Below are 27281 nucleotides of genomic sequence, written 5' to 3' on the forward strand. Positions count from 1 at the left end.
TCTGCTACTGATTTCCTGCACAGTGTTGCTCAACTGATTTAGCCCAGGTTTTTTTTATACTTGTTTACTAGTTCCACATTTTCTCTGTAAGCTGCTGGGACATGACAGGAAGAAACGTTGAATTCATCCCAGTGCTACACCATGAGTGTGGACTTCTCTTTGAATAAACAAAATGAAACTGATAGTAGACCCTGGCCATTAAAGATTAGTTTTGGGTTGGGGGTTTTTTGGTTTTTTTTAAATATTAATCTTTCTGGGATGTATTTTCACATTTACAAGACGGGGTTAATAACAACATCTCAGTTTTACCTTGGAAATCTCTGAGATACTGTGGTGTTGAATATTGAAATGACCATGCATGTTTCTGTCATCAGAGTGAAGCTCAAAAAAGATGAGTCAAATGAGGCATGTAAAGTGGTTCTCTAAATCAGCATTGTCCCCTCTGTTTCACAGGGGCAGAGGTCTCAGGGGGAGAACATAAAATATCAGATAACCAAAGTAATACCTGTGCTCAAGGAAGATGATACGTGTTCCCACAGGCAGACCTAAATGATGCAACTCCTAACTCCTGAGAGGATTTGTGTATTTAGCAATGTGTTTTTAAATGAGGCTTCTGTGGGGTGAGGGGGATGCGGGTAATCCTGCAACTTAACAACTGTAGATAAAAGTGTTGGCGTGTCACCAAAAGCCAGCTGTGCAAAGTGAAAATGCTACCCCTTCCAAAAGCCTTGCAAGGTGCTCCTTCTAAAAATAGTCATTAAAAACAGGCTCAGTTTATAAAGGCTTGTGAGTTCGTTATGACAAGACGGCACTAACAAAGAGGAGTCAGTAGAAGGGCTGGAGAGCTACAAGCGGTCAGCTCCTGCCATTCCTTCAGCTCTGTCTGCATCATTGATTCCAACTGCTAGTGTCAACAGGAGACAGTGGTGCAGCTGTAATTATGCTGCCAAAACTGCTACTACCATGTTTGTTTGCCTTGTGGGGGATAGCTGGACTATACCGACATCAGTGTCTCCAAATGTAGGTCTGACTGTGGGTCACAGAAGTGCAGACCGGCACCTTGATCCTGTTGAGATTTACTCGTGTACTCGTTTACATGATTTCAGCCACTTGCATATGTAAAACAATGATGGCACAAGTGTGAGCAGTACCAATGTCTCTGCACTGACATAGCTCGCATACTAACAGTGCTAATAATAATAACATTATTGTATACTGCTATTTCATAGTGATTTGTTGCATTTCCTATTTTCTCAATTTCTAGGTAATGTTTTCCTATTTAGTATTCCTATTCTTTTGGGGCAAGAAGTTCAAGTCTCAGACTGGGAATACTAAGGCTGAGATTGACTAGTAGCTATGAAGTGGTTATATACAATCAGAAGGGATGCTTTCTGACACAGGAATGACCTTTTCTTTTACAGCTTAATGCCCCAAAAAGAACCAGGGTTCATTAACTAGCACAGAAGTGTCATGTCTTGAGATTTATATTGTATATTTTATATTTGTATATTGTGTATTTCTGTGTTGAGATTTCCCTCTTATTTTTTGATAGCTATACTTAAAATGGATTAGTTTGCTGAGTAGTGTCAGCAGCCCTGAGTTAGCCTACACTGACCACAGAACTGCATGTGGTATCACTCATTTCTTGTAAGATCTGTGCATCAGAGAAAGGACAATCCTTTTAGACGGCTAACAGCATTCTGTTGCTTGAGCTTGTGTGATACAACCTCCGTTTGTCTTTCTAGGAGTCTGACCTTACATTTCGGTTGGCTAGTGGCCTTGTTATTTGGCAGCCTATGTGGGAACACAGGCAGCCTGAAGTTTCTGCCTTCAATGCCCTTGTGAAACCAATCAGGAACATCGTTACAGGTCTGTGACTTTGCTGTGGTAATGTAGCACCTGAGAGCGGGGAAACCTTTCCTTTGTTTGCCTGTAACCATCATGTTAATCCTGCAGGAACTAGTCACACCATTGAGGTAGTTTAAGGTTGTTTCACCTCAGAATCAACCAACATTTGCATAATAACTAAATAGGAGATGAGAGAGAAATTGCCAGTAGGAAATTAAAAACTCTACTGAAGAGTTTCATATTTCTTTTTCACCATATCTTCCTTAGTTGCTAAGAAGGGCAAAAGCAGTATCCAGGAGCAGCCTGACTCAGGTGGGAAAGGCTTTGCCAGACTGGCACCAGACAAAAAATAACAGTATAGAGCACACAGTTGGCAATGTAGGCCCTCCTCCTACCTAAAATGTGCATTTCACCATGTTACGCAGTTACACAAGGTAGTTTCGAGAGGCTCCAAGGGAGGTTTAGGTTGTGAATTCGCCTTTGTATACTGGAAGGGGTTGCTCCTCCTTTGTACTTCAGCCGTAATGAGACTGGAGTAGGGTGCTTAGGCTTCCAAGCCTTTGTGTCTGGCCTGGTTCTAAACCACCTTTTTTACTTCTATGTTTTTAGATACCAGTTTTGCGTAATTCCTACGAGGTAGCGCATTGAAAGTGTGCTGGGTATATCGCTGTAGCATTGCTCGCTTGTTTTCAAATGCACAGAATTGTAATTTTCACAGTAGTGAAAACGTAGTTTGCTTCACCAGATTTTTCTGATAAGCCATTTTGCATGTCATATTTTGTTCTGAAGGCTTTGTAGGCCGCTGGGACAGTCCAGAATTGGAAAGATTCATGTGTTTTCAAATTATTAAAAACCATCTTTGACATCTAGCTCTTCCTCCCTCTTGCTTCAGCTTCTGTAATCAAAAGATAGGATTTCTGCCCTGGAACAAACAAAAGGAATTAGTCCTACATTTTCTTTGCCTGTTGGAATTTTTTCCGTAGGTCTGGAGTATGGTCAGAAAATCCCTAAAAGGATAAGTTCAGGAGTAAAGTCTGAAATGAAAATACTCTGTTATGTTTTGAAAATGTTTTCAGCAAAAATTGGCATGAGGTTCTTTATATCAAGGAATATTCTTCTATCTTAGCATTTTGGTCTCAAAAAAAAAAAGTTAAATGTACTTAAATTCTCCTTCAAAGAGCAAATTTTAAAAATTGTACTGAAGAAGCCTTGCAATGTTTTGTTTGGAGTCAGTCTGATACTCAGTCACATCTGAATAGCTTGTGATGTGACAGGATTTCCAGAATTGTCACCCTAGCCTTTGTGATGCCCCCGTTCTTCTGCAGTATCGCTCATCAAACTTTGTGTGACATCCGTGTGTTTCCTGTGATGAAGGCATGTGTCAAGCTGGACTCATAATACATTCTGAGAGATGTAACCTAGATAAGGAGCTGAATAAATGTGAAAACGGGAGGAGGAAGAGCTCCAAAATAAAAGGCACTGGTATGCACGGGAGAGCACAATTTGATGCCAGATGGCTTTAGGATAAAATTCCTATTCAAATTTGAGATTTTCAGTAAACAATGTTGACAGCACAATTCAAAGAATTGGGCAAAAATTAAACAATTTTTTTTGTTTTCTTTTTATGGATGTGGCTAATGCCTAGGAAGCCTGTAGGGGAGATGCTGCTTTGGGTTTGGTTTTGATTTTGCGTTTACCCTTTCGGTGGTATATTTTAATATTAGAGGTGACTCCTGAAATATCCTCCTTTGTCTTCTCTGCTCAGCTAAGAGAAGTTCTCCCACCAACAACCAGAGCATGACCTGTGAATCCCCTAACCTGGAGAGTGGACATAGTGAGGTATGTTCCATGCTAAGCTTAGACGAGCCTGAATAAGGAGCTGAGGGAGCAGGGAAATTAATATCGAAACAGCAGTTGCAGTTATGGCACTGATGGATTTGATCTCCAGAAATTACAGTTCCTCACAGTTCTGCTGAAGGCTCCCGACCTTGTCTGCAGTGGAACCAAAGGGTATTCATATAGTTGTCAGGATCTCCTTGGCCTTGTGCTGTCATGTAGGATGGAAAACCATTGTTACGTATTTTCTTGGGCCAGAGCCCTGTCTTAGCCTTTACAGTGCCTAGTACTGAGAAGCCCCGGGCTTGATCAGTTTCTCCACTGCATTACCATGGTATTACAGTATAAATAATAGTCATGTCTAAGCACAAATTGCAGTAAGAAAATTGATATGAGAGAGATAAATATGTTTATATACCTATTTTCTTTTATTAAAACTATCCAAAGGGACTACAGGTGGTCTGTGAGACAACCCAACCAGATTCTGTACCCCTAAAGGCCACTGTTTCAGCATGTCATCGTGGAAATTCCTTGGATGGAAGCGTATCCTCCCAAACCTCTCAGGAGAGAGGTACTGCACATCCCAGGTACAAACCCCTTCAGTGGAAAGTTAGGCTGGTGTGGCTCTAGGGTGGATGCCACAGAAGTCCTTAAACTTGTATCTCCTGTTGTGCGTGCACACCAAGGGTATTTACCTCAAACTCCTAATTTGACAAATCTCAGTTTCGGGTGACGGACAAGGTGGTGACACTTGATACTCAATGCCACCTTCATTGGAGAAATCTCTAACTGGCCTGTTGGGACAGTTTCTTTGGTCTGTTCTAATATGTTGGTTTCTTAGAATTAAAGGCACTAACAGCTACCCTGCAGGTGCAACTCTCCTTAGCTGGATTTGGCCTCAGGCAGCTGGTATCTTTTCTGGCTCCCTTCTGATCAAATTTTCTTTGCCTTTAGCAAAGGATTTTTGCAAGCCTCTCTCCATCACTTTCATCATGCCTTCTCTGCATCCCGCTGCTTAGCTTGCTTTAGAGTACTGGCCCAAAGGAACAGACTAACAAAAAGAAACGCAGCCACACAAACACCCTCCCACCTTGCCCTGCGGAGCTCAGGCCATGGTTTTCCAGCATGGCACTAATAAATTACCTTATTTTAATCTAGATTTGGGCAGGTAAAAGTAGGATCCTATTTTCAGTAGTGCTTGGTAGTGCCATGAAGTAAATGAAGCTGATGAGTGTTTTCAGGGGGTGGAGAGGGAGGGAAGCCTAATTGTATTTTGAGCTTTCTGTGGATTTAGGAGCGTCACTTAAACTCCTCCGGAAAATTTTGGTCCTGTTGCTTATGTCTTTTGAGAAATGTCATATCCAGAAGACTGCAATATTTTAAGAAATGGCTTCGTTACAGAGACAGAAGCAATGTGGGATGGAGTGGGTTTCTGGTGTAATCTAGGAACAGCTCTGATTTCTCAAAAGGGGGTTTGAGAAACCCTTTCCCAGGTGGAAAGGGCAAAGCTGTTCTCTAGGGTTCAGGAGGCTTCTCTCAGGATTTTTGCATCAAGACTGCTGTCAGATCTGGGTCGTTGTTTTTTATTAATATGGGGCAATAAAACCGAAGTTGGGGACAGAACTGCTTTTCTGTGTGTGAACACTAGTGCTCAGAGTGCACAGCCTTAAAAAAAAAAATAAGCAGCCTTTTAAGAAGACAGCATCAGGTGATCAATTTGTCAAGCTGGGTCTGGTGGTTGCTATGGGGATGAAGCTGCAGACAGGCTTTGAAGAGAGCATCATTATGTCTCCTCATTTGCAGAACTCATTGATCAGTTAAAACTGTACAGGGAGCTTCGGTTGCCAAGCGACCGACAACTGGGGAACAAATGTTGTTTACTCTGCTTACCAACAGCCGCAGTATTCCTTTGTCCTTGGGCAGGGGTTGAAGGAAGGCTGTCTTTCCCCTCTCCCTGCAGTCACAGGAACCAAGAACTGGTTATAGGAACACTAGATTTCCTTCCAAGTGAAGCACAGGTTTCAGGTTCCTCAGATCCTTCTTGAGCAAATGGCTTGTTCCTCTGATCCTGCCTAATCATCCCTGCTCCACTCAGTGGAATTCTTCATTTAGAGATGACACACTGAAGCAAACAGCCACAGCCCTTTATCCAGCTGCTGCCTTGAGCATGCTGCCAGGGAAACGGGCTTTGCAGGAAGGATTTTAGTGACAAGTGCTCAGAAGGAGAACATGCCTTGCTCCGAGCTGTGCTGTGCCCCGGCTTCGACTGTGCTGCATACAGGGGGGCATGAAGGGCTGTTCAGACTCAGACACTGCTCTGGGTCCTGCAAAGCGACCAGGGAGCAATGCATCATCCTTCATGTTTGCTACTGAGGTGATGGGCTTCATTTCCTTCGCTGGGATGCTTTGAGTATCCCAGCTATCCTTATGGTTGTTTACAGGCTGCATCTATGTGACACAATCTTGGCTGTGACAAACACAGCCTTCCCATCAGGTTTATGGGGAAAAACTTTATAACATGTTTCCATGTATCATTATTTTCTCCTTCCTTTTCAGGGTTTTGTAACAGCTCATTTTGAAGTCCTCGGACTTGTAACAGTTTTACCTTGACTACAGCACTAGGGGGGAAGCTTTGAATCTATAGGTTGCATATAGTGACATATGCTGACACAGACGGGCTGGTCTGCAGTCGCCAAGTGCCTTCAACATCGTCCTGCGGGGCTGGCAGCAGACCAGCTCCTGCAGGTTTGAGCTCTAGATGCCCACATTGCTCCAAGCCCAGCCTTGACAACTGCCCCCCCTTTCCAAGGGTGTAATATGGAGCAGGGTTCATGCGATTCCAAGTGGTGTCAACGTTCACTGCACACTTCTTTTGCCTTTGCCAGTCCTGTATCTGTCTTGGATGCACAGGGCAGCGTTGTGGCCCTGGGCAGTGATCCAGCCAAGCACTTTAAGCGTGCACTTCACTTGAAGCAATTAGAGGTTCCACTGGGCAGTATTGCTGCTCAATCCCTGAAGCTTTGCTGGACACCTTGGCTGCCTCTGCTCAGAATGTGGTGGTGCCCAGCTGGAGATGGGGGTGTCCTGCCAAGGCTGTTTGTATGTTGTTTAGCAGAATGGATAATATAAATAATTTTTATAAAATAAATATTTGATGTGATATTTCCAAATGCCTGAGAATACAATTCATGGAAGTGCTGTTGATTTTTACAGAACCCAAAAATCACAGCGGCCCTGAGTTCAGAGAGGTGTGTTTCTAAGACACTGAGTAGAAACATTCAGATTTCCCCAGATAAAAAAACCAACAGATCTCCAGAGTTCCTGCCCCATCCCGCATGTCACACCTTCTTTTGCCATGTGATTGTCCTTCCTTCAACTCGCTTTCACCGCTGCTTTTCTGACAGAATGTCTCCTAACATCTAGTGACTGTACAGAGGGTAGGTCAGGCCAGTTGTACTCTGCTGGGAGAGAAGTGATCCAAAACCCAAATAATAAAAAGCTTGGGGCATTTTTCTGCCATAAGATTGGCTCTGAAAACAGATACGATCCCTTTGAAATCTGAAATCTCTGTAGTCTCACATCTGAGGCTTACTACAGACATGGTGCTTTTGCATGCACCAAATTCTACAATACTTTGGAAATGCCATACTAAAGCCCATCAGGAAATGACACCACCCAAAAAGCAGGAAAATCATAATGGAGGCTAAAAATGGTCCTTTTCTCTAGCACACCTTGGCAAAGAGTGTCCGTAACAGTAATTTTTACTTGTATAAGAATCAATTTAATTGGCTTAAAGGGTTAACTACTTTAGCTGCCCTGCTTGCTCCTTCTTAAGAGAGGCCTGATATGTGCAAATGCAAACCATTCCTAATTATGTATCACTGGTATCTGAACAGCAGATGCTTAGGGGTTGTCTTGTTTCCAGCTGAACAAATCCTTCAGTTAGCGCAGGTGCTGGCAGCTTATCTTCAGCCCACAGTTTAAGAAAGCAACCCTACCCAAGAAAACACTTAACAAAGCATGTACTCGAGTTCCTCTGGGGAGCTAAAAGCTAAATATCCACTTACGTGTCTTCGGTAATGCTTTCCTCAGTCAGGGCCTTATTCCCAACGGGTCAGTGTCAGATGTCCCGGCAAGCTGAAGCACGTGCTGCTGCGTGCACATCCTGGTGTTTTCTGCAGATGGCAGGAGAACGAGGATGGCTTATAGCTCTTGACGAGTGGCTATATTTTAGGCCTCTTAGAGCTCTTGGGTCTTTCAGGGTGGATCAGCATGTTTGCTAGGGACAGAACTGTTTTCCAGCTATCAAAGGAAACCTTGTGGTATTAAAAGCAACACCTTAAGAACAGTTGCACATACAAACCTGTTGATCATCACTAATCAAACTAGTTGATCATTGAACTAATCAACTAATCATCAACGAACTAGTTGATAATCGAACAAATCATCACTAATCAAGCCAGGTGATCATCACTAATCTAAGAAGGGTTAAGGAGTCTGACGACTAACATCTTTACTCCTGCTTTTTGGAACAGGGTGTCCTTGGTGATCCCACCATGCCAGAAGTCTCGCTATGCCACATACTTCGATGTGGCCGTGCTGCGCTGCCTGCTGCAGCCGCATTGGTCCGAGGAGGGCACGCAGTGGTCACTGATGTACTACCTGCAGAGGCTGAGGCATATGCTGCAGGAGAAGCCAGAGAAACCACCTGAGCCGGAGATCACCCCTTTGCCAAGACCTCGCAGCAGCTCCATGGTGGCTGCTGCACCCTCCCTGGTGAATACCCACAAAACTCAGGTAAGCGGTCGGAATCCGTAAGAAAATAGCAGCTGTGTGGTGGTGCTGGGAAGTGATGGCTGGACAACTAGTGCAAAGCACGGCTTTGGTGTTGGTTAAAGTGCCCGCAGGTCAGGAACGGGTGTCGATTCAGAAAGAGGCCCTGCGAACGATGTGGGTTTTGGAGGCAGCACCTGATGCAGAGAGTGGGAGCTGGTGACTGCTGAAAGCTTGAGGGCTGATTTGGGATAATTAATCTAGGGTGAACAGTGATAACTGTTTTTTTAATGGGAGAATATACTAATGTAGTTGTGAGGAGAAATCAAACTGCCTTTGCACAATGTAATGCTCGGGACTCCCTGAGCTGCTTTGGTGTAAGCCCCCCTTCAAAAGAGGGAAGAGAAACGGCACTGGATATAGCACTACACGCTGCAGGCGGGCACTGGGGTTGGAATGTTGGAGCAGACTTGGCGGACAGTGGGAGTGAGCAAAAGCGCTCCACGTTGTTACCTATCTCCTGTTGTGTAACTTTTAGATTTGCCAACAAAACCTCAGTAGACAAACTGTCCTAATAGGTGGCAAGGCTTACTCTCTGTTCTGCTGGAGAAGGAATGCCAGGCTCCTGACCTTGGTGCAATAAAGATCTTTGTGTTAAAGCCTCTATGTTTTTAATTCTGGGCAGCTTGCTGTTGCTTCAGAGATAAAAAGGGGATGCTGCTGCAGTTTCAGTTAATCTCCTTCTTGATTTGTGCTACTTTTAGGTTGTGTATTCTTTTCCTGTCATGTGGGCTTTTAACAGCAAATTCTGATTTCCTAAGTTGATGGAACTGCCTAATAAAATTCAATACAGATTCTATTTTTGCTATCCAATTTTATGACACACCTCAAGTAAAAGGCTGTATCTTCTGTTAATGTTGCTGTCAAATGTCTTTTTTTAGTCAGAAGTCTTCAATTTTCTTGTGTTTTTCTTAAAATCCATGCTTTCAGTATTGTAGAGCTCTGGCAGCTTTTGACCTCTCATTTTATAAGGGAGAAGGGTGAAACATCTTTTCTCCTGTATCGCCCAGATGTTCATAAGCCAGTAGACAAGCATAATCAATGCAAATATTAGTACTGTTATTTGTAAATCTTAGGATTTTATAGCCATTCCTATGATTTTTATGAGGGCTGGTGTAACTTGTGGTTTCAGGGGCTCAGCAGCAGCAGTATTGTTTAGTCTGTATTATACTTCAGTGTAATTCCTATAAAATGATGCCTGTTTCATCCCTGTAAAAGCTTGACATATCTCCATAAAGGCCAGGTGATATGAATTACTATTCAGTCTTAATCTACCTTTGCATGGGGATTTTATAGGATTGCTGTGCCCGTACAGAAAATCCTCCTTAATATCATCTCCTGGAGAGAGAATTGGAAGACATTGCTGTTGATGTGGTTCACGGTTTCCATGCAAACACTGTGCCTTTGCCTTTGCTCATAACAACCCGGTTATTTTGCACATGACCAAGTTTAGCTGCTGGTGCAACAGGGAGTGGTTCTCAGCACAGCATCGACAGACACCCTTTGCTCTAGTATCGTGCTGGTTCTTTGCTGTATAGGGAAACGTTTCTCTCCTTTCACACACTTGGCTACTTCTTGATTTCCAGGCAGTTTCTCTTGCAGAAGATTCCTTTGCTCAGTTGCTCTCTGCTAATATTTTTCTGTTAAATCCATTTGGCAATTCCGCTGGGTACTTTCTAGCTGTTAATGCGAGGACTCTGTCCAGGGCATTTTTCCCTCTAGGGCTAGGTTTGATTGCTTTTGGTAACCTCGGTGTCAATCCTGTGTATTTTTACTGTACTTCATCAAATTGGAATCCTGCTTAGAAAGGTTTCCAGTTTGTTCTGCAGAACAGCTGTGATGGAGGAGGTGAATCAGTCTTTCATGCAGGCCAAGTTTCAGCTCATGCCCCCCTACTTCACAGCTCTGCAGATTGAAACCTGCAGCTCCCAGGGACATCTAGGCTCTGTTTCATCCCAGTCAACTGTAGGGACTCAACAGTTGTTCTTAAATTCAGAGTCACTCAGGGCTGTCTGCTAGTCAGAGGAGAGAATGCCACCTCTAGAAGGCTAAGATGTGTTATTTCTCTCAACACGAGGGGTTGTATGCTGAGACTTCACCAGCGCATCCAACAGAGCAATGTGCTTAAAGCCTGCTTTTTTGGTCTAGATCTTAAACCCCTAAGGCAATGTCATCATTTCAGGTTGAAACACCCTGTGTTTCAGCAGCAAGCAGAAACTGATTAAAGACAAAAACAGCTGCCTGCAAACCATAGCAGGGATCAGTAGACTTTTCTGGTAAAGCCACATTCTTTCTATTGTCCTGCAGTTTATCAGGGTAACGTCCTGCATCTCCCTAAGCCTCAGCAAAACTCTCACACTTCTTGTTGGTTTCTGTGTGCCTGAAATCCCATTTCAAATATAAGCTTGGGCTAAAGGGGTTGGGATTGAGAGAACATGGACAACACCCTCCATGTATTGCCCAGTAAACTGAACAGCAAAGAAGAAAAAGATTCAGTGCACGTGCCAGCACTCCTGTTGCACGGGAAAAGGAGTGCTGGCTGGAGTGGGAATAAAATGAATACTAGCTTCCTCTGGAAAGTGACTTTAGTCTAAATATATTTCAGACCTGGCAAGATGCGATAAAGGAAACCTGCACTGCACCTGTATGCAGTGAATTCAGTGTAATGACAGGCCTAGGAAATGAAACCTTCAGAGGCTCACAACCTCCTGCACTAACATTGCAGGGGCAAGGAGCCAAAGCTGAAATTAAGCAGAAGACCAGTGCAGCTGTAGTGCTCGCTGCCATGCTAATAGAAAGCCAAGAGTCTCAAGTATAGTATCTTGCTGAGATACTAATGAGCTGGTAGGCATAGAGTCATGCAGAAGGAAGGCAACAGAAAACAGTAATGACAAAGTCTAGAGTAGCAGCCCCAAAAATATTTTGCCTTTTTTTTTTCCCCATCTTATCCTAATTGTCACACAGCCTACTGCACAGAATAGCCACATTTTCAATTGTTCTTCAGCTAGAGTGCTGGCGTGATTCACTAAAATACATCATATGCCACACTGGAGGTGGTTGGGTAATTTGGTTTTCTGGTGGTGTTTGCTTGGTACCTACTCTAGGCAGATTTCAGAGCTGGGACTGTGTCTTTCTGTGTGTTTGGATGGCTTGTGTCACACTAGGCCTTGATCCTCACTCTGTCCTTTTGGTGACTGTGAGCCACCTAATAGAACACTGATTTAGTAACTAACGGACAAAGATGGTGAACCTGAAATAAATTCATATGATGTTTTCCAGCCAGAAGAGGCCAGAGAGCTGTAAATCTGAGAACCAAGCCACATGAAATACTTGCTGGCCTGACTGTTAAGAGCACCTAGGATTGAAACCTGATTTTCTGTCTATTGGGCTTTAGAAAAACTAAAGATTCCCCTGAATCTTTAGTCATATACACAAAATGGTTTAAAAGCATACCTTGACTGACTGTGACTGGAAACTGCTGTGAGGGGGAATCTCTGTTGTGTGTCTCCTTCATTCATGTGTTGATAAAATTAATAGGAAGGATTCAAGGGTAGCCTTTGATTAGTCTGACTATGGTCCCCACAGCCCAGTACTGCCAGCATGGTACCTGGGGCTTCAAACTTCAGCTGCAGAGACTGCTACTGGCTTCTGCTGGACCTTAGTACACATAAAACTGTGGACTTGTGAGCTAGCGAGCTCTGCAGTGCACAGTCTGGATAGCCAGAACCTAAACCTTCGGTGTCATAGGATTCACATCATCTGTCGTTGGCATACGGCTGTGTCTGGATCGAAAGCAAAAAGGTGATCCGGTTGTTTAGTACAAGCTTTCTGATGAGGCAGTGGGGATAAAAGAGCATCTCCATTGGAAACAAGCTGATATTTAGGCAGAAGAAAACTATCCCGATGGAATTTGGTCATGTCAGCTGCAGAGAGATCTCGTGAAAGTGGCATCAGATCTTTAATGAGAACAAATGGCCAGGAGCTGAGCTTATGCCACCTTTTGTAGCAAAGCCTTTCTTTCCAGCAGGCACCTGTAATGTGCATGGCTCAGTGCAGAAGGGGTACAGTGCCCTCTTCTGAACTGTCTGGAAATCAGCCTCAAGGTTTTCACGTAGAACTTGGACAGAACTTAGAGCACTGTTATGACAATTATGACTGATGTAGAAGTCTTAGGTTTCTTTAGTGAGTAAATAAAAGTTTTACAAGTCAGGTCTCTTGAAGAGGCAGGACTGCTTATTGTAGCTCAGTTCCAAAATACATCTTTAAAGGCATATTCTCTTAGAGCTTTTTAACGCTTGAAAAAAGGTAGCCATTGTGATTGCTCATAAATGCAAACCGAGACCTCCAGAGGATCACCAGCTATGCAGAGTCGTACCTCGGATCAGAGTAGAACATGAGTCTTCCATGCCACTAGACCACACTGACAGCAGCACCTGAGGCTTTTTGTGGCAGCACAGCGTGCTCTACATTTTTTTCTGTGGTCATAAAAATCTTAGACAAGGTCAATAATTGTGGTGGTTGCTAATGTTTGTTTGTTTGGGTTTTTTTCTTTAAATGTGCAAAAACAGTGTTTTGTGTAATGAATTGAAGGCCCTTTTCCTCTGCAGTGGTTCTGTGACATCTCTTGGAAGTAGCTCACTTTTTTTTGTTTAAGCTGATTATCCTCTATTTCTCCTTGTGCTTATTGTCTTCTTTGGGGAACTGCAGGATCTTACTATGAAATGTAATGAGGAAGAAAAATCACTAAGCACAGAGGCATTTTCCAAGGTTTCACTGACCAACTTGCGTAGACCAGCAGTTCCAGATCTCTCCACAGACCTTGGGATGAATATCTTCAAAAAGGTGAGTGAAAGAAAATTGTACTTTAATTTACCTATGATTCAGCACCTCGGTGTCCTGCTAAGTAGCAGCTGGAGGTCTGCTTGGACTATATATTCATGCGATATGTGAGACTGACATCTCTTTTCACTGGAACTGATTCTGTGTGTTAATACGTAGGATTTTATATGCACATTCCAAACACAATACTGGAATCTTTATACAAATAACTGTCTTGCTGAAATTGCATGAGGGAAGGGTACTCAAATAGTGCTGATTTTTAAGTGTTGGTGCTCACTGTGGTTCCAGCTAACCCAGTGAGTTTTTCTGATGTCTTTTCGGCATGAAGCTCTGGGTTTGCAACCATCCAAGATACTTAGCAGAGTTTTGTGGATTCTCAAATCTAGCTTATGGTCTGAGGTTGTCATAAAATTGTACAAGGGCATCCATCCCATCCTAGGGCAAGACTGCGTTTCTTTAAATGCTCCCATAATCTCAGATAGTTGCTGTCAGGATAAATGGACAAAATAAAAAGCTCAGAGTGAAAAGTTACCCTTGGGCCACACATCTGCATTATCTTTTCCCCTCAAATGGTAGTTCACGGTGCTTGAAAGCCTCTGCCTGATCTCTTCTTTGCTCCTCTTCCTCCTGCAGTTTAAGAGTCGCAAAGAGGACAGGGAGCGTGAGCGCAAAGGGTCAATTCCTTTCCACCACACCGGGAAGAAGCGGCAACGAAGGATGGGGGTGCCCTTCCTCCTCCACGAGGATCATTTGGATGTCTCACCCACTCGCAGCACTTTCTCCTTTGGCAGTTTCTCTGGAATCGGAGAGGACCGGCGTGGCATTGAGAGGGGAGGATGGCAAACAACCATATTAGGTGAGCTAGTGTTACCTCTGCCCCAGGTTCTGTGTCGTTCCTGTCCTGAACATTCAGAGAAGAACAGAGGTTCTTTATTTCTTCATCCATCCTATTGCCACCTTATGTCCTTGGCTCTGTTTGCAGCATGACACACCTTTTTGTAGAAGTGGCAACTGTGCTGACAGCAGACCTTGAATGACTTAAGCTTTAGTTCACTTTTTCTTGGAAAACTACCATCTTTACTGGAATACTAGCTTGCTCTCGGAACCTGTAGTCATGTCTGTAGCACTTCAGTACACTTTGCCTGAGTGGTAGCAAGCACCGAGCAACTGCAGCTTAAAATAGATTCGAGGAATGGTTGCATCCTCTTTTTAAGGAGAAATCTCTGGAGAGGCAGCAGTTTGGTCATTGAGTGTATGGCAAAAAATATTCAGTATTCCTCAAGTGGATACAAAATAAATAGGGTATTGTCTCAGATAGGCAGTGTAAGCCTCACTTGGTATTGCAAATATACAATGTTTACATCAAAATATTGTCTCCTTCAAGCTTCCAAGTTCACTGAGCAGCGTCTAGGCATTGTTTCTGTTTCACAAACTGACTCCTAAGGTCATTGATTTTCACCCTGGCACCCTTTCTTGGTGATGACAGGCAGCAGAATGATTGCCTCAGGCCATGCCAGAGGCTTCTCATTTTTACCAGCTTAGATGGCATCATTTGGTAAGCTTTCCATTGTAAACATGTCCCTCTTAGGGACACAGGACAATCCACTTAGCCAAATGGATTCTTAAAGATTCCTCCTGTGTTTTGTCGATTAGTTAATACACAAACAGATCTGTGCAAGAAGAGAAACTTAGTATCCAAATCCTCTTTCCCGTATCTTCAGTAGCTCAGGAAGGTTGTTAAATTTTGATCTCAAGGGCTACAGATTCTTGTGTGGGCTTAACCTACAGTGTTTCATTCTGATATCTCAGTGAAATCATGTATTTCAGATCCAGTGGTCAACAGATCCTTCGCTTTAGCACTCCCCATCCTATTTATTTTGGACAAGCGGAGGAGAAACCAAATTCCTCCAGCTTACCCCAAAGGGTGGAATCTTTCAGTGCTGGCCAATCTTATTTTCCTGAAGCTGCTGGAAGGTGACACTGTGGGTGTCAGCTAAATCAGTATGAGCTGAGGGGAAGAACCGTGCAGAGGGTTTGTACATTCGTTCTTTATGTCACTGAACAGAGATATCCCACTATAACGTTTGCTTCTGCTTCGCAGGGTCCTGGAAGGCTTTTGCTGACTTCAATCCTTCGATATCTAACCCTGGTTACTTTCTCTTGCCTCCAAGCACCTCTTGAGTGAACAAAATAGCCATTTCTTGTCTTCACCCTAGGAAAGTTTACCAGACGGGGAAGCTCTGATACAGCAACGGAGATGGAGAGCCTGAGCGCCAGGCATTCCCACTCGCATCACACGCTGGTTTCTGACCTGCCGGACCACTCCAACAGCCATGGAGAGAACACAGTCAAAGAAGGTAAAGTTAACACATCAGGAAAGAAGCGTTTCGCTGAAATATCAGCTCCAAGAAGCTGGAAAAGTGTTATTGTTTCCATGCATGAGTATATGACAAATAGTTTTCTCCTTCCCCCCTCAGCACATCTCTTGAGTTTGGTTGGTGTTTTTTTTTTTTTGTTCAGTGCAGAAAAATGTTGTGAACCTTTCATGTTTATCTGGAGCAGGCTGTCAAAAAATTGGCAGCCATCAGCAGGGAGGAATCAGGGTTTGGGTTTTTTTTCGCCTTCACGCAGCACAGAAGTTTGAGCAGAAACTTGCTATTGCTAGCTTTAGTGGTTTCATGGGGAATCCTATGGTATTTAATGCCCCTTCACAGTCCGCAGCTTCTGGATTGCACTCAGCATCACAGCTTTTTCTTGATTCCCCTGGCTCCAAATACAAGACTGGCTTTTAAATTTCCTTGGAATCACCCTGGGGCCCATTTCCCTTGGAGCCCTCTGCAGAAATAGCAATGCCAGTGCGACCGCGGTGGGAGAGCCTCTGGTGGGATGAAGTCTGCTCCAGAAGGAGGTCTTTCTGTTGGTGGGACATCACCACCTTTGTCAAACAAAGTTAGCCGAGCAGAGGAAAGCACTCTTCTGTCAGCAGGGTTGTCTGCACCGCAGCGCTTTGCTGGCGGTGCTCCTACCGCTGCGAATTTGTCGTCTCCCTCATGTGCCGAGCTACTGGCAAAATCTGGTGCTGGAGATTGGGCCTCATTTGTGGCAAGTGCAACCTTCAGCCTTGATGAGGGAAGAGGGTATCGCTCACCCCATGGAGCAGGGCACAGCCTGTCTCCACACAAGCGGTCAGGCAGCATACCTAGGAGGGTACAGATGCACTCATGATATGTGCTGTAGCCTTGGAGCTCACAGGATCCATGCTCTTTTAGTGCAGCAAATCAGAACAGTCTGCCAGAGGATGGATTTGAGTCAGCTCTAATCCACCGTGGGCACATCTCCGCACTGTGTCTCCTAAGCGAAGCTCTTCTCCTGGATCAATTCTGTGGAGTCTGTTTTCCCAACCTGCCTTAATTCCATAGGACAGTAATCCCTCTCACTACACCAGGTTCCTAGCCAAATATTTTCTAAAAGGTAGCCTATGCAATTCTTATTTTTCTAGCTGTACCCCAGGTACAATTGTGCAGCACCTATATAAAAAATAGGACAAATCATACTATTTCTAGTGGTACTCTATGAATTTGAATGAACCCTTCTGTAGTTAGAGAGTAAGTACAAATATTGCATATGTCTTTTGTTTTGTCTGGCCAGTTATATCCAAGCATACTGGTTATTCATGATTTTCCGTCTGTTGTCTAATTTCCCTGTCCAGGAGAAATTTGCTAACAAACTCATTTCTTCTGGCTGGCACACTGAAAAGCAGAGATGAAAAATTAGTTAAGTCCTAGGTAGCTGCTCAAGAGGAGTCATGGACACATGGGCACGTGCTGCAGGCACACAGGGATGTAAATGGAGAGTCCTTAGTCCTCCTTCCCTGCCTCCGAGAGTCCCATCCAGCAGTCAGCCCTCCCAGTGATAGTGAAATAAAGATACAACGCGGGAAATGTTACTTTATGTAGGATTTGGATTTGGACTTTCGTTACCTATTTCAAAACAAACTAAGCAAAACCTTAGTGAAACAAAAAATAGCTACCCTTGGATAATTTTGTGGTTTAATCCCAGCACAGATAATCATCAAACTTGGTAGCTCACGACCAAAAGGTCCTAATTCCATCTTTATGGTTATCTACACCATGCAGATTTCAGTGAATGCTATTAAAAAGTGACACTTGCCAGCAAGTACTCCTCTGATTACAGGAAGCTAATTCCTTCCCTGATTGTTGACCAAATTGTAGCCTTGTTCAAGTTACTACTGTTGGCCATGGAACATTTCCTTTAATAAGTAGTGCTAGTTGAGTGCTGGCAGGGCTATGAGGAAATGCAGTCGCCGCTCTGGCAAGTTGTTATGTGCATAATATCACCAATCCATCGCTGAGTCAGTGCCTGAAGATTCTGGTTGGATGTATATTATTTTATTCATTAGATCACATTAAATAGCCTTAGGTAGAGGTTTTTTGTCATTCCGCAGCCCTGCTACTGTACTGTCTGGCAGAAGCTGGTCCAGTCAACACTGGGACACATAGGGTCCTTCTGCACTACAGGGTGTATAAACCTACTTACAAAGCACTAAGTGTGGGAAATTACTGACATCGTGGCCTGGAGTTCAGTGTGAGTTGTAAAGCCATGGTGAATCCTTGATAAAAATTGGCCTGTGTAGCCAGAGTGCTGTCACTACCTGAGCCGAGCAGTTTAAAGTTAAGCTTGGCTGCGTCATGAGTTCCCTTCTCTGAGCACTGTGAACTTAGAAACCACGTTGCCTTTCTCATCAGTCAGTTTTGCATTTTGGAGGTGGTTTAGACTGTCACAGCTCCTGTTAGGAACACGCTGCTCAATTTCTTTCAATCGGTGTGATGAAATATTTCAAACTGGTGGGTCTTAGAAAGCTGTTCCAAATGAGTGCTGCTGTTGCCCTATCTTCAGTTCTGCATCCAGCTGCAGAGTCCTTCCAAAAAGTTTTTAAGAGCAGGCACTGGACCAGTACAGTGAGCAAAGCTAGCCAAAATCTAATCCCCCTTTTGGATTAGATTTAGGCTGGCTGAGCTCCCTGATCTACTTAACTGCCCAGTTGACTGAGATCAGTTGAAGCTGCCATGGAACTGTACTGCTAGAGCAAGCTTGGGGTTGTTCTAATTTATGCTGTTTTAAAGGAATCTATGCTTTCATCCCTGTACCCATGATAGGAATTAGGAACCTGTTGGCCTTTCAGCTTTACAAGCTGCATGAAGAGCTGCTCCCTTCTTGCAAACAGGGACAGCCTGTTTGCCATTTCATAACTCTGGAGATGGGAATTTACAGGTGGCTGTTTTCCTCCCTGCAGTGCGGTCCCAGATCTCCACCATCACTGTGGCCACCTTCAACACCACCCTGGCCTCATTCAACGTGGGTTACGCCGACTTCTTCAGTGAGCACATGAGGAAGCTTTGCAACCAGGTGCCTATCCCCGAGATGCCCCATGAGCCGCTCGCATGTGCCAACCTCCCACGGAGCCTGACAGACTCCTGCATCAATTACAGTTGCTTGGAGGATACGGATCACATTGATGGAACCAACAACTTTGTCCACAAGAACGGCATGCTGGATCTCTCGGTAATTGGCAAGGAATGAGGAAAGCCAGGTCCCTCTTCTGTCCATATAGCTGTACCATTGAGATCAGGGTTTTGATGGGCTTTTCCTCCACCTCTTTATATGACTTCTCTCAGCAGTACGTAAAGGTCAGTCAGATACATTTGTGCATATCATAAAAGTCTCCTCTGAGATACTGCAACTCCTATTACTCCTTGCAAGGAGCGCATGTGCATGTGGAATGCACACATCAAATCTTAAGAGATATTATTTAATGGCTGTGTTCCTGGGGCATGCACCAAGATCCCTATAAGATAGTATAAATTTGAATAGCACCTTTCTTCTAACGGCACCTTAAAACTCACCTTTTCTGCATTCCCCTTGACTTGACAGTTCCCGGTGCACTGAAGCAGTGTTCTCAGGTTCACAGATGTCATCTTATCGTTTTCTTTTCTGCCTGACTGTGCCCAGCCTGTGGTTTCCTGTCTTACACCTAGATTGTAGGCTCTTGGGGTTGAGGGTTGTGTGTACTTCATTCTGAGTTTGTACTGTGCCTGCTATAACGAGTCTCTGGTCCGTGACTAGGATTTCCAGGCCCTAAATAGTACTAGGAGAGAAAATAAGTCTGACTTTAAATATGATGTTTGAATCTCCCAGGTGGTCCTGAAGGCTGTTTACTTGGTCCTGAACCATGACATCAGTTCCCGGATTTGCGACGTGGCACTGAACATTGTGGAGTGCTTACTTCAGCTTGGTGTGGTGCCCTGTGTAGAGAAGGTTCGGAGGAAGAGTGAGAACAAAGAAAACGAGGCCCCTGAAAAAAGACCAAGTGAAGGATCCTTTCAGCTCAAAGGGGCTGCTTCTGCTGGTTCAGCTTGTGGATTTGGGCCTCCTCCAGTTAGTGGAGCTGGAGATGGAGGAGAAGAAGGAGGTGGTGGAAGTGGTGGAGGAGGTGGAGGTGGAAGTGATGGAGGTGGAGGAGGAGGAGGAGGGCCATATGAGAAGAATGATAAAAAACAGGAAAAGGTTTGTCTTCCTTCCCTTTATATAATTCCTGAATGTAGTGTAAGATCTGTTAAGATTCAGCATGCATGTGTATGCGATCGTCCTTCTCTTTTCCCTCCTTTGGTTTTTTGCACCACAATCACAAATTACTTTGTTTTCTCTGGGTGCTCACTTGGGGTTCCACTGAAGAAACATGATTGGGAATTCAAGCTCTGTAACTACTCCAGCCAAGCAGCTGCCAAAAGCGGAGTTTAGGAGCCTTGAACGGATATTTTCAATATCATGTTAAAGTGCATGAAATCCTCAGTCACAATGATTTCCCCCCCCCCCTACCCCCAGGTTTTATTATTCATAGTTTATAAGGAAAACCAGAATCCAGTCTATGAGCAGTTTGCTTTCTTTGATAGCCAAAACCTGTAAATTTTTCAATACTGCTATGAGAATTGAACAGGAAACGGTGTTGCAGACCTCTGAAGTTGCAATTCATAGTAGCATAATGCCTAAGACGTTTTCAAAAGGTGCCTGTTTCTCTGCTCAAGCAAGCCAGCTCTCTGTTTTTCAGGCAGAATTTTTTGAAAAAAGTGCTGAATGGTATTCATAGCAGCATGCAGGGGGCTTTGCACTTAGAGCATGACTTCTTGAGGTGAGCTGAAAGGGAGAGGGCTGGTTTCTAAACCTGAAAAATAATTGGAGTGAACATTTCCAGACTAACCACTCAGTAATGGAGTGTCTGAGGGGAGAAATGGACAGCAATTTGCTAAAAGTAAAACGCTAACAAAATGCCAGCGGTTGCACCAGGGTTTGACACCTTCTTTCCCTCTGTGACTCTCAGGATGAAGGCCCATCCGTCAGCACCCATAGGCTGGCACTCACAATGCTGATCAAAATTGTGAAGTCCCTGGGTTGTGCCTATGGTTGTGGAGAAGGACACCGAGGGCTCTCTGGAGATCGCCTGAGACACCAGGTATTCCGGGAGAATGTAAGAGAACTAAAGCTCATTAAAGTGTCCCCCTTGTACTTTCGACATCAGCTGCTGAGATTGCTGTGTGCCCCCTCTGTAGCTTTCTCTGTATCGGCAGTAAATGTGTTGCTCTTTGCCCCAGCTCACAGACTGTGTTGCAGCCCAGCCGTAGCAGATGTTTCAGCTGTCGTGTTGCCTTCCAGCCCCTGGGGCTTGCTAAGAGCACACCTGAGTCCCAGGATGCTTCTGAGCACCCCAATGGATGGGTTGTCTGGGAAGGGACAAATATATGGGAGCACACCCCCTGTGTGAGCTGGTGTAAGTAATTTTTCACACTGACGGTACCCCAACAGAGTATGCTGTTTACAAGACATGCAGTTATCTTGGGTTGCACTTCTGAATCCAGAAGTCTAAGGTGTAGTAATGTCCACCTTTCCTAATGGTGATGACGACTGGTTGCTGCTGGGCTGCTCCATCAGCTCCCGACCATTGGAGTGCACTGTGCTTGCAGGCGTGTTAGTGTGCTGCAAAGAAATAGGAGACTCATGCCCCGTTGAAGGGCAGGGTGGATGGTCACTGTTGATTCCTTACGTTTCTGATTCTGCCCATGATGAAGCGGCAAGTGCCCAGGATGTAGCCCAGACAGCTGACTTCAGCCAGAAGAGTTTGACTCCCTGAGATCAGTCTGCTGCCCTGTCAAATGGGAGCCTGTCAAAGGCTTCCTCCAGCACATGCCTCCTCCTCCTCTTCTGTGCTTGCAGCAGGGAGCATTTTTGATGACTGCAATGAGAATTTACACCGTGCCCATCCACGATGTGGGTGGGAGCCAGGTGCTTCTCCATGGCTTTGCTTGGCCTGAGCCATGCCAATAGAGCTGTAATTTAGTTCTGGGCTAGATGGCCCAGAGACAGATTGGCTGCAGCGTTCTGTTCACTAAACTCCAGGGTACCGAGGAGACAGCAGCAGTAACGTTAGTTCTGGACACAGTGGGACAAGGTGGGGTAAAAGAGTCCCAGAGGAAAGGTTCTGCACAGAGGACTGGTTGAAGATATACCATATTCATCAAGATGTCACTTAGGCTTTTATGTTGTGTTAGAGCTGAGCCAGCAAAACATTTAAACCTATGCACAACGTTAAGCATAAATGAATAGGTCTCTTGGAGCCAAGATTCTTATCAGACTCACTGAATTATGGTCTTTACGGGAAGAGATTTTCCTACATGTCTAAGTCTGCTGCATTTTCTGTGCGTTTGTCTGGCCAAACTGCTTTGCATGCACCATTTGTGTTAACTGCATGGACAATCACATGTCTGAGTTTACTGGGAAGTTAAGCACCCTATTGTAGGTAGCAGGAGAGTTCATGTTTCCCATAGAGCTGATATTTCAGATTCTCTAACTTCAGCTTGCATGGGGTCCCAGTAGGATGGATATTTTTGTGATAAGCAGTTGACAATAACTTTTAAATAAAAAACTAATGTTTTCCATGATATAAGTTGGTCACTGGGTACAGGTGCATCAAATGGGTTGGGTCTGAGCCAGAAGCTGAAAATCAGACACCTGAGGCTAAGAACCTGTTTCACCAAGGCAATAAGCCTTGACTTCAGTGATGCATTCCTGTTTCATTCATATTCAGTGAGGTTTTACCTTGGGGCTGGGGAGAAGAGGAGAGGCCTTGAGACATGGTGTTGACTTCACCACCACCTCCTAACAGTGCCACCTGTGCTGGTGCCTTGTTGGTGCCTTCAGCCTTGTGCTGAACTTCTTGTATGCTCCAGAGGTGAACCTATCTTCTGTTACAGCACCCCAGCCTCCTGGCTCCTAGGGGAGGTCACTTTAGACAGCACAGCAGAACACTGGATATGCAAGAGCAAATAATACCCTGCTCCTGTTAACAAAACTCGAACACGTACTTTGATGTGATGGGATTTGATGGGTATCGTTGCAGGCTCAGAACTGCCTCACAAAGCTGTACAAACTGGACAAGATGCAGTTCCGGCAGACCATGAGGGATTATGTGAACAGGGATTCTCTCAATAATGTGGTGGATTTCCTGCACGCTTTACTGGGATTCTGCATGGAGCCAGTCACTGACAGTAAGTATAGCTGGCATCAGAAACTCTCATTTGAATATTCCTAAACTGTACCATCAGAAAGAAGCCACACCTTTTTATTTTCCTTTAAAAAAGAAAAAAATTGTGAATTACCACCCTCAGAATATACAGACCATATCCTCAGCCCGCACAGGTCGGGGGAGCTGGATCTCTTCTGCTTTGACCACCCAGGGATCTTGCCTCACCCAGTGCACTTGCAGTTGAAGACCTCTCCTTTGATTCATCCCACCTGTTCATGACTCTTCAGAGAAAAGGTTTTCATCCAACTATGCCTCAGGCAGGAAGTTTTCTGCTTCATGGCACGACCAGGCGCCAGCTGGAAAAGCCTGTTTAATCCAGGGTTTATTCTGAATGGTGATATAATTGAGCACTAAAAGCCTCTATGGTGCCTCAGGTGAGGCAGTGAACAGCAAGAACAGATTGAATAAACAAGAGTGGGAACACACCGATGCGCACGCCCGTGGTTAGGAGCGTGTGCGCGTGTGTGTCGCTATTAGAGCGACCAGATGTTTCCGCTTGGCCACCGCGTGCAACAGCGGTTAACAGTGATTGTTCACAGAGCAGGAATAGCTGCGGTGAAGCGCTCGGGGAGACTTCCCGGCCTGTTAGCCTACCTGTGATCTCAGACATTTCAGAGAAAGCATCAAAAACCATCATACAGCAGCCTTTTCTAAAGAAGATGCCCATAGGAAGTTTCCCCAAGTATTCATCAATTATTGCCTGGCTCACGCTTTGAAGCATGGCAGCTCATACAGGTTTTGAAAGCCTTTTCTCTCACCTGATGAAACTGGGATGTTTCTTGTTTTTCATATAAAGGTGTCATTCTTCTTTGACTCTATCTGAGGGCTTGGTCTCCTTGTGTGCCTTGCAAGAACAGCATTCCTGTAGTGTGGAAGATTTTCTTTTCAGGAGTGTTGTCACTTTTCAGCTTAATGGAACACCTCTTGTCCTTTAGAACAGTAAACAGAAAAGTTGGAGGTTATTATTCAATTTTTATGCCTTATTCTGTACATCTCTACATGAAAGATGTGGATAAAAGGAAGCCAGAGTGGTCCTGATCTTTTCAATCCTTTTTCTTCCTACAACTATGTCTGGAAGACTTGATCCTCCTTATTTATTTTACCCTTCCATTCTACTTTATTTTTGTAGGGTGGGATTCTGAGAACTGAGCATAGGATATTGGGTGGGAACTTGCCCTTATCTCATGTATCTGAATCCTTTTACATGTGTTTTTAAGCCATCTTTTAAAAACCATTCCTAACAAGGGGGCTTGCTTGTATTTGAATTTCACAGACAAGGCTGGATTTGGGAATAACTTTACCACAGTGGACAACAAGTCTACAGCCCAGAGTGTAGAAGGTATTATTGTGAGTGCCATGTTCAAGTCATTGATCACTCGCTGTGCTTCCACTACACATGAGCTACACAGCCCAGAAAACCTGGTAAGCACTTGATTTCATATTAAGAAAGTTACTTTTTTCACTTGGGTGTCACCAGCAAAGCTTTACAGTGGAAAATTAATTCAGTGTAGCCAAATCCCATGAGCGTAGCAAGCTATGCAGTCACAGCTGAAACATGAAATGAATGTGATGCCCTCCTTTCATGCCTGCCTTGCAGCCAGGATAAAAGTTGTGCACCCTGAATTGCATTTTCCTCTCTGTTCAAGCAGCTTCTCTGTGGGGTTGTTTGGTTGGGTTTTGTGGGTTTTTTTTGTTTGTTTGGGGGTTTTGTGTTTGGCGTTTGTTTGTTTGTTTAGTTGATTAGGTTTTTTCCCCCAAATGGATTAGTAGCATAGTCTGGACCAAGGGTTTAATCAACAAGACCACAGACAGCATAAATTAACTTTCAGCAAAGTTAAAGCCAGTTTAGTTGGTTAAGGATGTTGCCCACTCATGGCAGAGCACGTCAATTATTAAACAGCAACTTGGTAGGTCTTCCCGAGGTGTAGACAAACATTCCATTTACCAAACCCCCGGTGGAAATTAAGGTGCTGCTGCGTGCTGCCTATGTGCTATCTCCCGAGAAGTCAGTAGAAGGGATGACATGAGCTCTCTTCTTCCAAACCGGTGCAGAATCTCAAACCACCTCCTTTATTATCAGAAATTAGGATTTTTCATGGAAAAAGCCAAGAAGCACTCTTGTGGTCCATCCTTACGGCAGAGCTGTAGAGGCACTGAAGTCCTGCTAAAGGCACAAGAATCCTCTGTGAGGGGAAGGGAGCAGGAGAAGGAAAACACAGTAATACCTTAGGCCAGCAGAGTAGTTTGCCTGTGTCCAAGTCCTCATGTTCTTATGGGTATTACTCCTTTGGAATGCTTCTGAGCGGAGATTAAGTGGTGAGATGCAGAAAAACATGCACCAATGTTGGATCTAAGTTAGGATCACCAAATGTAAATTTTATAAATTGTATGTCTTTCATTTTAGCTAAGGGGAAACTTAATCTTTAAGCCTAGCACCATTAAGTGTGTCTATATGGAGAACATAGCATGCAGACTGTATGTGAGCATTTCCTGTTGTTGCATCACTCTTTAAAGTCATTCTTGTGTTCAATATCTTATGAAAAAGGGCCTTTAATCAGTATACACATCCAATTATTTGTTTCTTTGAGGTTGTTGTTGTTGTTGTTGAAAACTGGTTGTCCAGTTCCTAGCTGGGAATTTTCAGAATGACCCAAGGGCACAGATCAAAAATCAGGTCCTGTGAAACTGTTCCCTCCATCCACTTGCCCTCATATATAGAGGTGATTTATCACATCACAGATGTGTATGAATGTTCAGAACTAAAAAGAGCTTTGGGTGTAGGAGTAGGTTGAGGATTGAGTCATTCCCATGATGTAAAGCTCTAAAATAATTATGAAAAATCCCAAGACACCCACTGGTTCTGAAACTAAACATGCAATTTTTTGCACTCTACTTTCTCACTCACCCCTTCATTTAGCTTTTTCATGCCTGTTAAGATTATGGGCTAGATGAATGGGATAAACCAGGCATTAAGTTGTCTGTGCAGTGCTCTCATCTTGCAGCTGGTTTAGCCTCCGATGCCTCTATATCTGCTTTGGCCCATTGCAGAGCATGTTCCATAGCAATAATGCACCTAATTGTCTGCTTCTTCGGAGCACACTAAATGGAGTTTCCAGCTTTTCATCCTAACCGGAAAACACAAACCCTGTAAGTGGAGAGTATGTGAGACAACAGTCGGAGGAAGTAATGTACTGCTGAAGCACCTTAGAAACTATTGATTCTGACTGCTTCTTCACAAACTGCAAACTGAATTCTATCATTTGCATGATGTCTTGCAACTCAGGGCTTGTACTGCGACATCCGACAGCTGGTCCAGTTTATCAAGGAGGCTCATGGGAATGTCTTTCGGAGAGTGGCACTCAGTGCCCTATTAGACAGCGCAGAAAAGTTAATACCAGGAAAAAAACCAGAGGAAACGGAGCAAGAGCCGAAACCTTCTGGGAGCAAAAGGTGGGTTTTTAGGAGGGAGAAGGCAACTGAATGACTTGCATATAGCTGTATGACTCCAGGCACTGAACACAAATGTAGAAAGTCCAAGGTCTTGTGCGTTTTATCTTGATAGCATATATCAGTTCCTGATGTACAGAACTGTACTGTGGCAGCAGTCTCCTTTTAAATTTAATTAACTGAAACGGTAATAGATTTGTGGCAAAAAGTGCTAACCGTGTCATACAAGAGGCCTAAGAGAAGAGTGCAATGGCAATGCTGGGAGAAGTAAGAAGTATAGTGTCAGTCCCAAAACACTCTGTGGACATAGCTTTCAAGGTGCATCACATCTGTTTATCTGACAGGTAAACCCTAGTATGCAAAACAAATCCCAGAAGAAATCTAATCCTGACATGCTTCTTTATTAAAAAGAAATTTTCTCTGGTGCTTTGAGGGCTGTCAGATTAATGTGTTGGGAAGGAGGATTAAGAAAGTTGAAAAACTCAAAAACACCTTGGCTTTGCTTCCAAGAGCTGATGCCTTTTTAATGAATGATATATATTGAGTCCATAAGTTGAGAAGAGGGGGTATATCTCTAAGGCAGCTTTGTTGCTCAGCAGTGCTGGTTTCCACGTCATGTAGCTATGTGATGACCATGAGATGGGCCATCCATTCGCTTTAGCTGATGATCTGTATTGTCTGTACAGATCCGAGGTGGGAAGCGTCATCATTGACAAAGGCCAGGCATCAGCCGCCCCTGATGAATGCCGTAGTTACATCTCAAGCCGCCCAATGCAAACTCCGGAACAGTAAGTAAATATTTTGTTTCACGCGTTATTGCCAG

General features: G+C 44.2%; 1 protein-coding gene across 1 annotated transcript in view; it reads left to right on the plus strand.

Moving 5' to 3' along the window:
• The window catches only part of UNC80 (unc-80 homolog (C. elegans)), a gene marked incomplete at both ends in the record, with an annotated part of 89852 nt that overhangs the window by 2465 nt on the left and 60106 nt on the right, over window positions 1-27281 (plus strand). Inside the window, 14 exon segments of the mRNA XM_010155744.1 lie at window positions 1746-1869; window positions 3614-3687; window positions 4132-4271; window positions 8220-8481; window positions 13225-13359; window positions 13990-14212; window positions 15573-15713; window positions 18671-18939; window positions 19573-19941; window positions 20753-20899; window positions 22826-22973; window positions 24285-24433; window positions 26295-26461; window positions 27145-27246. Of these exon segments, the coding sequence (XP_010154046.1) occupies window positions 1746-1869; window positions 3614-3687; window positions 4132-4271; window positions 8220-8481; window positions 13225-13359; window positions 13990-14212; window positions 15573-15713; window positions 18671-18939; window positions 19573-19941; window positions 20753-20899; window positions 22826-22973; window positions 24285-24433; window positions 26295-26461; window positions 27145-27246 (2450 nt within the window).

This window comes from Eurypyga helias, unplaced genomic scaffold (assembly GCF_000690775.1).
Source record: "Eurypyga helias isolate BGI_N326 unplaced genomic scaffold, ASM69077v1 scaffold16967, whole genome shotgun sequence".
In the NCBI taxonomy this organism is placed as follows: Eukaryota; Metazoa; Chordata; class Aves; order Eurypygiformes; family Eurypygidae; genus Eurypyga; species Eurypyga helias.